The following is a 15,942-nucleotide window of genomic DNA, read 5'->3' as shown; positions in this document are numbered from 1 at the left end:
CGAAAAAGCAAATGTCGTTTTTCAACTTTAAAAACCTTGCCATGACGTCATCAATGTTGTCATCATTCCCAAAAGTGGCGGTTTATCTACTCACTGATCCCTATGTACATGGTAAGTTTTAAGTTTGTACAAGCTTTACTTTTGTTTAAAATTGCTAGAGAAGGTTTGCAGGGAAAAAACATAAAAATAACAATAGTTGTTCGGCTAATTGGTGTTTGAAGCTTTGCATGGTGTGGAGAATAAGATCAACTATAAATATAAATATTAATAGTAAACTTGCAGGTACAACCATGGGTAAAAACTCTTTTGAAGGAGTGGTGGCTCTGAAAAGAGCCGGTTTGGTCTCGACGTTTCGAACAGAATACTCTGCTCGTCTTCAGGAGAATCTCCTGAAGACGAGCAGAGTATACTGTTCGAAACGTCGAGACCAAACCGGCTCTTTTCAGAGCCACCACTCCTTCAAAAGAGTTTTTACCCATAGTTGTTCGGCTGTTAGCCGAACACCTAATAATAGTTGTTCGGCTGTTAGCCGAACACCTAGTTAAAATAGTACATAATGTATGCCTCACTATTTTAGATCTCTAGCTTTTGTACTTACTGTTAACATGTTGCGTAAGTTTGCTCAATGTGGTGGTTTTTCATATTGGAGTAGTGGAACAGTATTGAAGAGAACTGTTTGCAGAATGCAACTCAAGGATAAGCCTGCAAAGTATAGAACAGTAAAGGACTGATTAATTTTCAAGTACAACAAAGAACACTGATTTGTTACGTTGCAAGCTACATGTATACTACTTCAGTTCCAAAGAATCATGAGCAGGCCATGCTTGAAAACAGCGTCTGGATTATCGTGAATAAGGGAATCAATGTGTGGTGAAGAGGTTTTCAACTAGTGGTTTAATCAACTAGTGGTTCTTGATAATTTACCGATATGAAGTCTAGGTAAATTATCAAGAACCAGGCCTCGGCGGGTTTAAACCACTAGTTGAAACCGATTCAACACACTTTGATTCCCATTCATAAATACCTTTTCGGTCAAAGAACATCAACACTTTTGGTCAAAAAGTAAAATAAATGCAAAAATACTAATTGTTCAATGATTTCTTTTAACACAACACCCCTCCAGCTATGAAATGGTACTTGGCCCTCTGCCGCCCTCGGGTAAACAACTCCTTATAAGGGAATGCTGTGCGCGTCTCGCGTATCGCGTGATGTGGCACAACTGTTTCAGCCGTTGCTCTCGACCAATAGGAATGAAGAAATTGTCTTGTAAGCACAGGTGCAAGCTCGCCTGCCACACCCATGTTTCAACACTTTTTACTGGTCATAAACAAAGGTTTATACACACCCACGTGACGCGCTCTCCACCAATAGGAATAGCGAAACTGTCCGAGGTATTTATGAATGCATTATTAAGTGATTTTAGGACAAGGTAGTCCATGGCATTTGAAGTCACTTACTATTGGGAACCTTTGTCATAGTACTATGAATCATAATAACCAGTTTTTAGCTTCCAACATTAGTACCCCTGGTCACTGGGCCTTAATTAATTCCTTAAACCTTCTCAGCTCCCTCGTGGAGAGTATGCAGCCTGTGCAACATTAATATGCGCTACTCGGCTAAATCAATCACAAGAACCATCTCTGCCCTCACAAGTACCCATTTACCCCTGGGTGGAGAGAAGCAATTATAGGTACATGTAAGTGTCTTGCTCAGGGACTCGAGTGTCACGACCGGGACTCAAACTCACACTCTGCTGAACAGAAGCACCAGAGCTCGAGTTCGGTGCTCTTATCCGCTCGGCCACGATGTCATGAGCCTAATAACCTTGGTTTTCAGGGGGAATTGTAGGAGCAGTCTGAAAGAATGAGCTGCTTTCATATCACATAATTCTCTGCAGAGTGTGGTTTTAGTTCTTCTTTTTCTGAGCAAAACACAAATAAACACACCCCTTTGACTTTTTATTGCTCTCTTTAAATCTTGTGACAACGTGAATGTTATATGTGTTTATATGCGTGTACCAATTAAAAGTTCAATGTCAAATGCTGACTCACCAACGGTAAGAAATATAGAGGCCACATTTGCACACATCTCTCTGTCTCCTTCAGGATATTTACTGTCCGTCCTTATCATGTAAAATATGTTGACATATACAGCACCTCTCAATATACCAGCAATGATCATCAATAGTGGAAGAATTGCAACTGGCAAAAACCGGAACTAGAAATGAAAATACAACAAATAAATAAGAAGAGGAGGGAGTCTAGTGTAATGGCACTATGGGTGTGTTGAGTCTCTTAGGACCATCTTGCTGCTGTAAAACACCATGCAAATTTCGCAGACTAAAAGTCCAGGTGTGAATCACGATAGAATTACACCAAAGCCAGTCACGGTAACTCTCCACCTGGCTGCAGAAGAAACAGTCTATTGGGAAGCTGGCTTTAGTGTTGGGATAAGCATCCATACAAGAGACAAAGTAGGTAATAAAACACAACAGCATAGTACAAATGAGGTTGTGGATGGTGCATTTGATACTAAGGCAAGTTCTCCTTTTTGGCCACCACCAGTCCTGCTTACCACCATGCTGCTTGCAGTCTGTATGATTCCAGTGGGCTAGTTTGGTAAAGGGTCAATCAACAAATCCAAAGAGCATAAACTATAATACATGAAAGAGTGTGACCTTATGGACCTCTTCAATAAATAAACTGACATAGCATACAGTGCAAAATGCTAGATATCAAAAAATACATGTCGCACAGATTGTATACAGTGAAGGGGAAATTATCCATTGAGTCTTGAACTTTTATCCCATGCTCAATTTGATATGGGGAGTCTCAGGGCCCGGCCATTTATTAAAAACACCCCTACACCGGTGTATTTTTCCCAACATCCCCCCCCCCCGGCACATTTTTTTTATTGGGTTCTCAAATCTGTTTAATTACAAATATTTTGAGGGTCTACAAAATGTTAATGACACCAATTGCTGTTTTTTGTCCCTATATAGTTGGGTGCACCAATAACAATGAATCTGGTTCACCTTGGTCTTGTAATACGTAACAGGTGCAAACTGTGTCAACTCAAACTGATTAAAGGTGACCGACAGATAATTAAGAACTTAAAGGGACAAACTAATACATTTTTTTAAAACAAAGTATGTAATGATTTACACTGTACAATTTCAATCAATGAACCAATCAGACACTTCAAACATGTTACAATGTATAGCAGCCCTTTGCTCATGTGTGTGCTTGAAATTGTAAACACACATCACTCTTTACAAAGGGTCTGTACATGTTTGGTACATGTAATTTCTCTGAAAATTACTGGTAATAATAACTTACGTGGTACGAAAAACAGCAGCTTTGGAAAGTAGAATGCATTAAGAGAAACATTTCACTTCAAAGTACTGTATGATATGGGAAAAGATTTCAACTTTATCTGCCAAAATTTGATTAAAAGAAGCATTAACCATGGTAACGCTTCTCAGATTGTCTATTCTTCCTGCATGTACAAAGTCGCTCCAAAGTTTCAGCGATATCTCACGATATCTCACAATATATCTCACGATAGCTAACACAAAAACTCAAAATGAAATTTAAATGAAACTTTTATATTTTAATTTGACTTTAAAACAATCAAACGGTTCTCAGAACCAATAGTTTATACTGTCTTTACAGTCAGGGTTAATACAAGATGAACTAAGGAAATATTTAATGGAAAGAATATGATAAACTACATACTGTTTTGTTTTCATTGAAGATCCATACTAGCATATTTATGGTCTGAAATAAAGTCAGTAGACCAACTTGTCTGATCTTGCCGATTGGTAACGATGACTGCGAGACAAAGACACCCACCTAAAAAATACAAAAAAGCATGATCATTGTCACTCAATAAACCTTGATGTTTTAAAATCACAGAGAAATAACATCAGCTTAGAGCCCGCATTCTATTCATTTCAATGTATAGTTTGACATAAACTTTATGTTGTAACTTTTCTATCAAAAAAATAGTAGGGTTGAATTGACCTGATTGGGATTTGAAGCAGCAAAGTATGATTAAACATACCGACACTCTACCAACTGACCTATTATTAGCACTAGTTGGCGCTCTCCCTAAACTGTCAATATCTTTGTTTTGGGCGTCAGTCAGAAGCCATGCAACTGTTAACTGATGTCAGCAGATAACCGGCTGAACATGAATGTCGAAACCCAAACTGGCAGTCAGTTAGAAGGTCATTGTCCTCCAGGTGACCAAGGAGCTTACTTATTATGGGATAAATTGCTTCTAATCAAAAGTGTATGTTTTTTATTGGTCTCAATAAAAATGAGGTCTGAGACCAAGACAGAAAGGTTCAAGATCAAGATCAGGAAGCCCGAGACCATGTGTGCTCGAGACCAAGTCAAAGACCACCAAAAATTGGTTTCCAGACTGGTCTCGAGACCAAGGCCATTCACATCGGCTACAACACTGTTATTCCTTTAATAATAACTGTAGGGAGAGGAGAAACATTCTTTAGTAATTGTTCTATTGTAATTGTAATACATTGAATTTGGGACAAGAGATGACTTCTGTGGCCTAAATAATAGGAAATTTGAATGCAAAAAATGCTTTTGTGACACCCCCCTGCATAACTGATCACATAATGCCCTTTTTCATGAAATGAAAGGTTAATTGTACCTGATAGCAAAGTTGTAATGATGCATAAAACTCAGGACATTTTGTGACATCAGGTTGGTCTTTTGCCTTGGCTGCAGCAACTCTTATTGTGTAACTTGTGAATTGTATCACTGCCAACTGTCAATACACAAAATAATCATAGGTTACATGGATAACACATCAAGTGGCTTTAGAAAAGTATACAGTCAAGCCCTGTTATTACGAGGTTGCGGTTAATAGGAGAGTGTTGCTGGTTCCACACTGCCTCATGCCTGTTTCAATGCATTTAAGTACAGATTATACCAGCACATTAGTAGCGAGAACCGATAACGACAAGGTATATTAGCAAAACTTCAGAATTGTTCCACAAGCATCTGAAAACATTCCTCATGAAGGAATCCAGCGATTACCTGTCATTTCCATACTTGTCATTATTTCGCTTATTACTGTTTCTAGTGTTTTTTTCTTGTGCTCCTTGGGTGCCATTTTAGGCAGATATGTGCACTTTATAAACATCTAATTATTATTATTTTTATTAATTTTGTCAACCTGATGCATCCAATCCTTTTTGAAGGAGAATAATACACAAACAAAAACAGCAAAGAAAATATCTTTTCTTGAAAGTCGTTACTATGGCTTGAAAAACAACTGAAAAGCTAAAATATGTTCGCTATCAATACTTAATGCAACAGGATGATTTCACTGGTATCCTCGTTTAGCATTAAACTAAGGAAAAAAATCGTAGTTCTTATAAAACGGTTGTTTAAAACCGGCAGGGTTTTAGCTGTGTGTTCGGCTCGGGCCTTTATCGCACGGCCACGACCCTGCAAGGTTTTAAACAGCCGTTTAAGAACGAGTCACTACTCTTTAATTCCCATTCATAAATGCCCTTATGTTAAAAAGCAAAATAATCTCACAATTATAAACAATGTGACACTGTTTCTTTTGCAATTTTTTTCAAAGTTCACAAATTTTTTCAAAAACTTTTGTAAAAATGTTTTGTGCGTGTCGGTCACAAATTACCCGCTGTTACTAATAACTATGAATTGAGTTCCGTGTAATATAACTTGCCGTACATTAGCTTGCGCGCCCAACACGCGAAGCCAGTCGGTCTTAAACAGCTTTAGCTGTGTCTTTATCAACCCTTTAAACACCCCCACGTGACGCGCTCTCCACTGAAAGGATTAGCGGAACTGTGCAGGGTATTTATGAATGGTGGTTATTAATATTGCAGAGAAACTCAAGATTGTGAGTTTGTAAGCACCTCACTACTCAAATTGACTTTTATTGGTTACTGCACTCTAGGAACGCGTTTACACTAAATCCCAGGTGGATGGAGATTCTGCATTTTTTTACGACCGCAGATCAAAATTAAGTGTCGCGTTTAAGGCCGAGTTATAGTCGGTCGCGCGATGGTCAGGTGTCGGAAATCTTGATGCGCGATCATAAAAAGACATGGTTTTTAGGCCTCAGTCTTAGGATTGCGCGCAAGAATTCCGTCGCGTGACCATCGCGCAACCGACTATAAACCGGCCTTTATACCAGTCCTTAATCCATCTCCGATTCTGCTTTCAAACATGATGTTTATTGGCAGTGACGTCACCGCTCCCCGGAAAGAGCTCAAGGATCACGATTTCAGCGCGCCATATTTTTCCTGGAGCGATCTGTAATTATTGCCGAAAAGGAAAAGTAATGTGAAGATTCGACTTGTACTCGCTCGGCACGGAGCATCGAGTAAATCAGTCTAGTATCAATTCAGTTGACCGTACGCGTAATCATAATGTTGTTGAGGGAACCCAACAAAAACTAGTTTTCGAACCCAAACGTTTGTACAGGTGCTCGATCCCATGATAGTAACGTGGCAAATCATTTGTTTTAGGGCCCTGAAAAATACAAAACGTTTCACACACACACAGTCCACACACACTGTGCATCAGACATCAGTGACAATAAAGAAGACGCTCACAAATATAATGTTCAGCGAAGAGAAAAGCGCGCCATTCGTAACAGCACCGGAAATGCAACGTTTAATTGCCATGTATAATCCACCTTTGTGTTTACACTTGTATTTAAATCCACATTGCCGGACCTTAATCCACCAATTGCCGGATTCAACCCTCGAAAGGTGGATTGAAAATGCCGGATACAGACCCGGGTCTGACCCAGCATTTTTGCGTTTACACTTGCCGTTAATCCACATTGCCGAATTCGATCCGCGTCTGATCCGGCTTTCGGGATCTAGTGTAAACAGGGCCTAGGTGTTTGTGTGCATTAATAGCCAAACCATGATGGCATTCTCAAAACGTTCCTGTTCCACGGTTGATTTCTAAGGACAAACTGTTTTCCCATTATTAGTGCCATTAGTTATGTATTTGTTTAATATACCGTAATTTTCGTATTATAAACTGCCCGGTGTATAAACCACCCTTCCCCAAAATATAGAAATAAATATTTAAGTGTCGGCGCATAAACCGCCCGGCAAATAAACCACAGCCACGAGCGCACAAAGAGAGGGGCCGTGTGAAAGTGGGGTCCTACCCGCCTTTAACTCACTTGGTGCCGTCAACTCGCCATCAACTCCTCCAATAATACATTTACAATCCACAAAAGAGGAAAAGAAATGAAAAGTATTAGCTAAAGGAAAACTTTCATAACTTTTATGTTACATTTCAGTTTAAAATTTGAGTTTTTTCTCATTAAAAATTACCTCGAAGCTCCAAAACCGTCGGCTGCCATTTTGCTTTTTTTTACGTCTTGGGTGAAGACTAATTCATACCTGCCATCTGCGTAGTGGTCAAGTTGACGGCGAATAGACGGCACAAGCGAGTTGACAGTGATTTGACGGCGAGTAGCAGGACCAAAAATAACAAACTCCGACCGGCAGAAATTTATTTATAATTGTTAACATTTTCATTGAAATAATGTGAAAAATGAAGAAAGAACTTTGTTGCAAACTCCTTAATGTGTGTTTTTTGTTTCTGTTAAAACAATCAAACAAGTTTATTCTCCAGTTCCCGCGATTATTTGCTTACATCCATGGGCCGCTTGATGAGGGGTGAGTTGGCAGACGAGTGCGACCATCCGACGATCGTTTCAAAGTCTGCTCTTAATAAAAAAGAATCTCCCAAAAAAACAAGCACCCATTTCTACATGGCAGCCGGTACCCAGAAGTAAGCAATTCAGCAATGACACTTAGCATGTGTTTTTTCTCTGTGTGGAAAGGCAACCCGACTATATTTCTTTTGAAGCTATCCTCGTACTCACGATCTTGCCTTGCGCTCAACCCCACTATATCGTAACACATCATGGATTATTTTATGGGTCCGAGGATGACAATTATTCCCAATTCGCTATATGCAGAGTCGCTGGACTAACATCATTTTGGCGTTCAAAGTGTTCATAAATATGAAAGAAAAAAAACGGTCTTGTTGGACAGATGGATTTATTATGGAGTAGAAATAGGACTTTTTGAGACCCATTGATCTAGGAATAAAATCGAGGCACGGCCTTGTAACGGCAGACAAGGTTGGTGGAGTCGTCCATGTAGCAATAATTTCTCGTCAAATGTTTTTCAGAGTGAGTTTGACACGCCGGTGTATGATTTTTTCTGTCTGTTTTGTATTTGTTTTAATAAGGAGTTTTTTTAAACAATGTTTCTTTAAAAAAAAATTATGTTGTTATTTTCTTTTTCAATATTAATATGTCGGCATACAAGCCGCCCGGCGAATAAACCGCAGGAGTTCAAAAAAAAAATCAAAATCAACATAAACCGCGGTTTATAATCCGTAAATTACGGTACTGTTTCTTGTTAAGAGCTGTGGTACCCTGTACAAAAATGCTCTATATGTACATGTACAATAAATGCTTGTTATTATTACTATTATTATTATCATTCTCTGATTTGTGTGCATATTCTGAACTACACACACAATATAAAACTACACAAAATGCCATCTTCCTTTTACATGTAGTGTCTCATAGGCTCCATCAGAATCTTTACTGTGGATTTAATGCAAGTGAAATTGAGTTGTGTGTACACTGTACATGTACTTAAATTCCTGAAATATGCACCTCTTGCATTAATTGTAATACTTACACAAAATGATAACCATGCAACAAGTTTGATGCATCTTTTTACTTGATGGAAAAAAGCTTTGAGCTTGATGGTAAAAGAATGTATTTCAGTCGTTTCTGAAGCATCACCTGCTCCTTGTTGAACTCTTAAGATACCTGTCAATAAAAACACAATTGATATTCTATTATATACATGTACATATTGCCTAAATGCTTAATGTTAAGGGCACCAATAAGATGCTTAATGCTAAGGGCACCAATAAGATGCTTAATGCTAAGGGCACCAATAAGATGCTTAATGTTAAGGGCAACATCAAGATGCTTAATGCTAAGGGCAACATCAAGATGCTTAATGTTAAGGGCACCAATAAGATGCTTAATGTTAAGGGCACCAATAAGATGCTTAATGTTAAGGGCAACACCAAGATGCTTAATGCTAAGGGCAACATCAAGATGCTTAATGCCAAGGGCACCAATAAAATGCTTAATGTTAAGGGCACCAATAAGATGCTTAATGTTAAGGGCAACATCAAGATGCTTAATGCTAAGGGCAACATCAAGATGCTTAATGCTAAGGGCACCAATAAGACGCTTAACGTTAAGGGCACCAATAAGATGCTTAATTTTAAGGGCAACATCAAGATGCTTAATGCTAAGGGCAACATCAATATGCTCAATGCTAAGGGCACCAATAAGACGCTTAACGTTAAGGGCAACATCAAGATGCTTAATGCTAAGGGCAACATCAAGATGCTTAATGCTCAGGGCACCAATAAGATGCTTAATGTTAAGGGCACCAATAAGATGCTTAATGCTAAGGGCACCAATAAGATGCCTAATTTTAAGGGCAACATCAAGATGCTTAATGCTAAGGGCAACATCAAGATGCTCAATGCTAAGGGCACCATCAAGATGCTTAATGCTAAGGGCACCAATAAGATGCTTAATGTTAAGGGCACCAATAAGATGCTTAATGTTAAGGGCAACACCAAGATGCTTAATGCTAAGGGCAACATCAAGATGCTTAATGCCAAGGGCACCAATAAAATGCTTAATGTTAAGGGCACCAATAAGATGCTTAATGTTAAGAACAACATCAAGATGCTTAATGCTAAGGGCAACATCAAGATGCTCAATGCTAAGGGCACCAATAAGACGCTTAACGTTAAGGGCACCAATAAGATGCTTAATTTTAAGGGCAACATCAAGATGCTTAATGCTAAGGGCAACATCAAGATGCTCAATGCTAAGAGCACCAATAAGACGCTTAACGTTAAGGGCAACATCAAGATGCTTAATGCTAAGGGCAACATTAAGATGCTTAATGCTCAGGGCACCATCAAGATGCTTAATGTTAAGGGCACCAATAAGATGCTTAATGTTAAGGGCACCTATAAGACGCTTAATGTTAAGGGCACCAATAAGATGCTTAATGCTAAGGGCACCAATAAGATGCTTAATTTTAAGGGCAACATCAAGATGCTTAATGCTAAGGGCAACATCAAGATGCTCAATGCTAAGGGCACCATCAAGATGCTTAATGCTAAGGGCACCAATAAGATGCTTAATGCTAAGGGCACCAATAAGATGCTTAATGTTAAGGGCACCAATAAGATGCTTAATGTTAAGGGCACCAATAAGATGCTTAATGTTAAGGGCAACATCAAGATGCTTAATGCTAAGGGCAACATCAAGATGCTTAATGCTAAGGGCACCAATAAGACGCTTAGCGTTAAGGGCACCAATAAGATGCTTAATTTTAAGGGCAACATCAGATGCTTAATGCTAAGGGCAACATCAAGATGCTCAATGCTAAGGGCACCAATAAGACGCTTAATGTTAAGGGCACCAATAAGATGCTTAATGCTAAGGGCACCAATAAGATGCTTAATGTTAAGGGCACCAATAAGATGCTTAATGCTAAGGGCACCAATAAGATGCTTAATGTTAAGGGCACCAATAAGATGCTTAATGCTAAGGGCACCAATAAGATGCTTAATGTTAAGGGCACCAATAAGACGCTTAATGTTAAGGGCACCAATAGGATGCTTAATGCTAAGGGCACCAATAAGATGCTTAATGTTAAGGGCACCAATAAGACGCTTAATGTTAAGGGCACCAATAAGACGCTTAATGTGAAGGGCACCAATAAGATGCTTAATGTTAACGACAACATCAAGATGCTTAATGCTAAGGGCACCAATAAGACGCTTAACGTTAAGGGCACCAATAAGATGCTTAATGTTAAGGGCACCAATAAGATGCTTAATGTTAAGGGCACCAATAATTTTAAGGGCACCAATAAGACGCTTAATGCTTAGGGCACCAATAAGATGCTTAATGCTAAGGGCACCAATAAGATGCTTAATGTTAAGGGCACCTATAAGATGCTTAATGTTAAGGGCACCAATAAGACGCTTAATGTTAAGGGCACCTATAAGACGCTTAATGTTAAGGGCACCAATAAGATGCTTAATTTTAAGGGCACCAATTAGATGCTTAATGTTAAGGGCACCAATAAGATGCTTAATGTTAAGGGCACCAATAAGATGCTTAATGTTAAGGGCACCAATAAGATGCTTAATGCTAAGGGCACCAATAAGATGCTCAATGCTAAGGGCACCAATAAGATGCTTAATGTTAAGGGCACCAATAAGATGCTTAATGTTAAGGGCACCAATAAGATGCTTAATGTTAAAGGAACACGTTGCCTTGGATCGGACGAGTTGGTCTATAAAAAACATTTGAAACCGTTTGTTATGAAATGCATATGGTTAGAAAGATGTTTTAAAAGTAGAATATAATGATCCACATAAGTACCACTCAAAATTGCACAGTTTTACTTTTAACTCGTTGACTAACACGGTCGGCCATTTATGGGAGTCAAATGTTTGACTCCAATAAAGGCAACACTGAGATGCTTAATGCTAAAGGCAACATCAAGATGCTTAATGCTAAAGGCAACACTGAGATGCTTAATGCTAAAGGCAACACTGAGATGCTTAATGCTAAAGGCAACACTGAGATGCTTAATGCTAAAGGCAACACTGAGATGCTTAATGCTAAAGGCAACACTGAGATGCTTAATGCTAAAGGCAACACTGAGATGCTTAATGCTAAAGGCAACACTGAGATGCTTAATGCTAAAGGCAACACTGAGATGCTTAATGCTAAAGGCAACACTGAGATGCTTAATGCTAAAGGCAACACTGAGATGCTTAATGCTAAAGGCAACACTGAGATGCTTAATGCTAAAGGCAACACTGAGATGCTTAATGCTAAAGGCAACACTGAGATGCTTAATGCTAAAGGCAACACTGAGATGCTTAATGCTAAAGGCAACACTGAGATGCTTAATGCTAAAGGCAACACTGAGATGCTTAATGCTAAAGGCAACACTGAGATGCTTAATGCTAAAGGCAACACTGAGATGCTTAATGCTAAAGGCAACACTGAGATGCTTAATGCTAAAGGCAACACTGAGATGCTTAATGCTAAAGGCAACACTGAGATGCTTAATGCTAAAGGCAACACTGAGATGCTTAATGCTAAAGGCAACACTGAGATGCTTAATGCTAAAGGCAACACTGAGATGCTTAATGCTAAAGGCAACACTGAGATGCTTAATGCTAAAGGCATGCCAAACATTCTCTTCACATTGGTACATGTGTATACATTGATGAAGGGGTACATGTCTGTGTTTATCAGCAATAAATCATACACTTTTCTGCAAAACTTTTAAGTTTTTAAAAAGAGTTAGAGAATATGGACCTGCTGTGTTAACCAATAGAGGAGTTGTCTCCTGAGATGAGTTATTGCTCTCTTCACTCTGGTGTCTCTCCACTATGCCTTGCTCACTTTCGTTCGGTGCCTTGATTAATTTTAACGATGCCGTCAAATATATAATGACTAATGGTGCAACACTAATGAATGCCCACCTGTGTAATAATCAGAAATAATCAGAAATCAATATTTTTTAAACACAAATATTTTACAAAAACAAGACACAATGTGTCAAATATCTTGCTACACTTGGTATGATTCTGCAATTGGGCGTCATACAAATGTGATTACTTTAGCTAGAATCTTGATTAAGTTTGTTTTTGTTTAAAGGCAGTGGACACTATTGGTACATGTAACTACTCAAAATAATTATTAGCATAAAACGTTTCTTGGTGACGAGTAATGGGGAGAGGTTGATGGTATAAAACATTGTGAGAAAAGGCTCCCTCTGAAGTGCCATAGTTTTCGAGAAAGAAGTAATTTTCCACGAATTTGATTTCGAGACCTCAGATTTAGAACTTGAGGTCTCGAAATCAACCATCTAAACGCACACAACTTCGTGTGACAGGTTTTTTTTTCTTTCATTATTATCTCGCAACTTCGATGACCGATTGAGCTCAAATTTTCACAGGTTAGTTATTTTATGCATATGTTGAGATACATGTACACCAACTGTGAAGGCTAGTCTTTGACAATTATCAATAGTGTCCACTGCCTTTAAATCGTTTGGATAACATTTGTTTATGTCTGAAACAGCATTAGAAGAACCCCCAACCCATTGTCTTTTTTGCAGGATTTGAAACAAGAATGTTGTAAACATGCACAAGATTCCCAACAAATGTTCACTAAAATACGGTGTGTTAATTGGAAATTGGAGAATGCAGTGAAATAGCTAAGTGTTTTATCACTACTTGATTTTATTGGTTCTTAATATACATTTGCGGAGCCTCTTTCATTGTCACATTTGCTCTCATTTCCCTGGAAGATGCTATGTCAGATTTTTGGCCGAGTTGACCCCAACATTTTGATTTAAAATTCAAGAGGTATTTTGATGGGGGTCGAGAAAGTTGCAAGCAGTGAAATAGTAGCAGTGAAATAAAGTGCTCAAAATTATATCACGTGACCAATTCTTATGTGTTTTATAAGAAACGTTTTAAATCTTTGTTATGGTTCCTGACCATTTAAAGTAAAAGTTAAACTTGTTTTCGTTAGAGCTGGTGACACTAAAAAAAATCTATTTTTTAATGTTTGGGGCTAAAAAAATCTGACATAGCATCTTTGACTCTCACCTACATGTACATGTCTCATTGATAATTCCTTAACGGGTTCAAGTACTTTGTATAGGACACAATACACAATGTCCACATACTTACATTAAACTTACACAGTTTGAAGATAATGATGGTAGAAAGCTTCCCTTAAAAATTACTTGCCGAGGTGCTGTTGGTTTTGAGAAATTAGTAAAACAAGCCACAAAAATATTTCTTGAAAAAAAATAAGGATTTTAGCATGTACATGTACATACATTTGTACATGTACATGTAGTAATACAAAGTTGCCAGTTATGGTAAATCGATTTTACATGCTAAAACTCAGAAGAAGTTTGTGACATCTGTTTACTAATTTCTCAAGAACTACAGCACCTCAGCAAGTAATAAATTAATGTTAGCTCTCCACTACCTTCAAACGGTGTAAGTTTAACCATGCTCTGCAGTATGCCAATTTTCCCTACGCCTTCCATGGTTGTACAGTCAGCAACTGTGGTAAATGCATGTAAAACTGATTTTGGCTGCTCATTAACTTTTCTAACACAGTATAACTAGACCCAGAAAGGTTCACTGAATCCCCAGAAAAAAAGCAAACAAAAATTTCAACGGGGACTAACTCTACAGGGGTTAAGTCTGTAAAGAAGAAATAAATGTCAACCAAAGTCACAACTTTTAATTTTTGTTTACACTCTTACTGTTTGCAGGATTATAATTTACTTGGCCTGCCCTGTGGTGCCTCGCAGGACCCTTTTAGGGTTAAGGGGCTATATAAAAGCCGTTAATTATTATTATTGAGCTTATCTGCTGGTATTAGTGCTAATCAGCTATGTTCTTTTAGGGAACTTAATTCTGTGATTTGCTACCATACCATTTAAAAAAAAGTATAAACAAAATTTGTTTTCAATGGTACAAACACAATTGTTTTCAATGGTACAGTCACTGACTATGCGATGCCTCTGCAAAGGTTTAATGTAAATCTGTGGACATTGTGTTTTGTGTTACAAAAAGCACCCACATCCTTAAATGTGAGAGGTCAAACAAATGGATACTACAAATGTACATGTATATCAAAACATGTATCTATGGTTTGGACAAGGAAATAGGTTTATTTTATTGAGAAACTCCCTTGAATACCAGTTCATTCGTATTAAAGACAGTGGACACTATTGGTAATTGTCAAAGACTAGTCTTCACAGTTGGTGTATCTCAACATATGCGTAAAATAACAAACCTGTGAAAATTTGAGCTTAATCAATCATCGAATTTGCGAGATAATAATGAAAGAAAAAACACACTTCACACGAAGTTGTGTGCTTTCTGATGCTTGATTTTGAGACCTCAAATTCTAAACTTGAGGTCTTGATATCAAATTCGTGGAAAATTACTTCTTTCTCGAAAACTACGCCACTTCAGAGGGAACTGTTTCTCACAATGTTTTATACCATCAACCTCTCCCCGTTACTCGTAATCAAGAAAGGTTTCATGATATTTTGAGTAATTACCAATAGTGTCCACTGCCTTTAAGAATATAATAAATGATTATCAGTTAAAGATTATTAGCAATAACAGTTATACATGTACATTGTACTACTTATAGTGACTCTCTTGTGGTGGCACAATGTGCCTAATTCCAGCCTCTAGCATACATATTGACAACACAACATTCATGAGGTGCACATTCAATACATTAACTGGAGACTTACTTATCCAGATTTCTCATGTCTTGAGGGTCCCCTTCTTTATCAATAAAACAACCTGTGAACAAACAAAAATTAAGAAAGTTTATGACTACAAATATTCAGGCCAAACAAAAGAACAACAGAAATCTCTCCTTTGAAAGTTTTAACACATCAGCCAGCCACTTCAACTTGTGACCAGTTTTAATGCAATCATTTTGTAACCAACGTTAAACTGTTGGCTCTGATGTAGAAGATGTAAACATTCTAAATCAGAGTTTGAAGATGTAGGTGTACGATCCTTGAGTACATTTATCTAGCAGGGATGACATCACCTCACACAAAGTTTTGTATACTTCCTTAATTTATTGTTAAATTTAACTGATTTTTAATATTTAATATTAATATTTTTATCAGTCCTGTAATTGGCGCTTGCGCTGTGAGATGTTGCATAAAATGCTGATAGTTAATGTGCATTGTTATAG

At 38.0% G+C, this 15,942-nt stretch overlaps 1 protein-coding gene across 4 annotated transcripts in view; it reads right to left on the bottom strand.

Annotated features, from left to right (window-relative positions):
- Positions 1 to 15,942, bottom strand: part of LOC139953899 (battenin-like) — a 74,285-nt gene that overhangs the window by 20,902 nt on the left and 37,441 nt on the right. For 3 of the 4 annotated variants that reach the window (XM_071953501.1, XM_071953499.1, XM_071953500.1), the window contains exons 9-15: positions 15,485 to 15,536; positions 12,502 to 12,668; positions 8,753 to 8,886; positions 4,678 to 4,794; positions 3,738 to 3,854; positions 2,052 to 2,217; positions 599 to 702 (exon numbers count right to left, since the gene is read on the bottom strand). In XM_071953501.1, coding sequence (XP_071809602.1) covers positions 623 to 702; positions 2,052 to 2,217; positions 3,738 to 3,854; positions 4,678 to 4,794; positions 8,753 to 8,886; positions 12,502 to 12,668; positions 15,485 to 15,536 — 833 coding nt within the window. In that variant the 3' untranslated portion in view covers positions 599 to 622. The remainder of the gene's footprint in view (positions 1 to 598; positions 703 to 2,051; positions 2,218 to 3,737; positions 3,855 to 4,677; positions 4,795 to 8,752; positions 8,887 to 12,501; positions 12,669 to 15,484; positions 15,537 to 15,942) is intronic. The other variant, XM_071953502.1, reaches the window with a different exon arrangement.

The sequence above is a fragment of the Asterias amurensis genome, chromosome 22 (genome assembly GCF_032118995.1).
Source record: "Asterias amurensis chromosome 22, ASM3211899v1".
NCBI lineage: Eukaryota > Metazoa > Echinodermata > Asteroidea > Forcipulatida > Asteriidae > Asterias > Asterias amurensis.
Note: the sequence above shows the minus strand (reverse complement) of the source record. Positions and strands in the feature narration are given on the sequence as shown.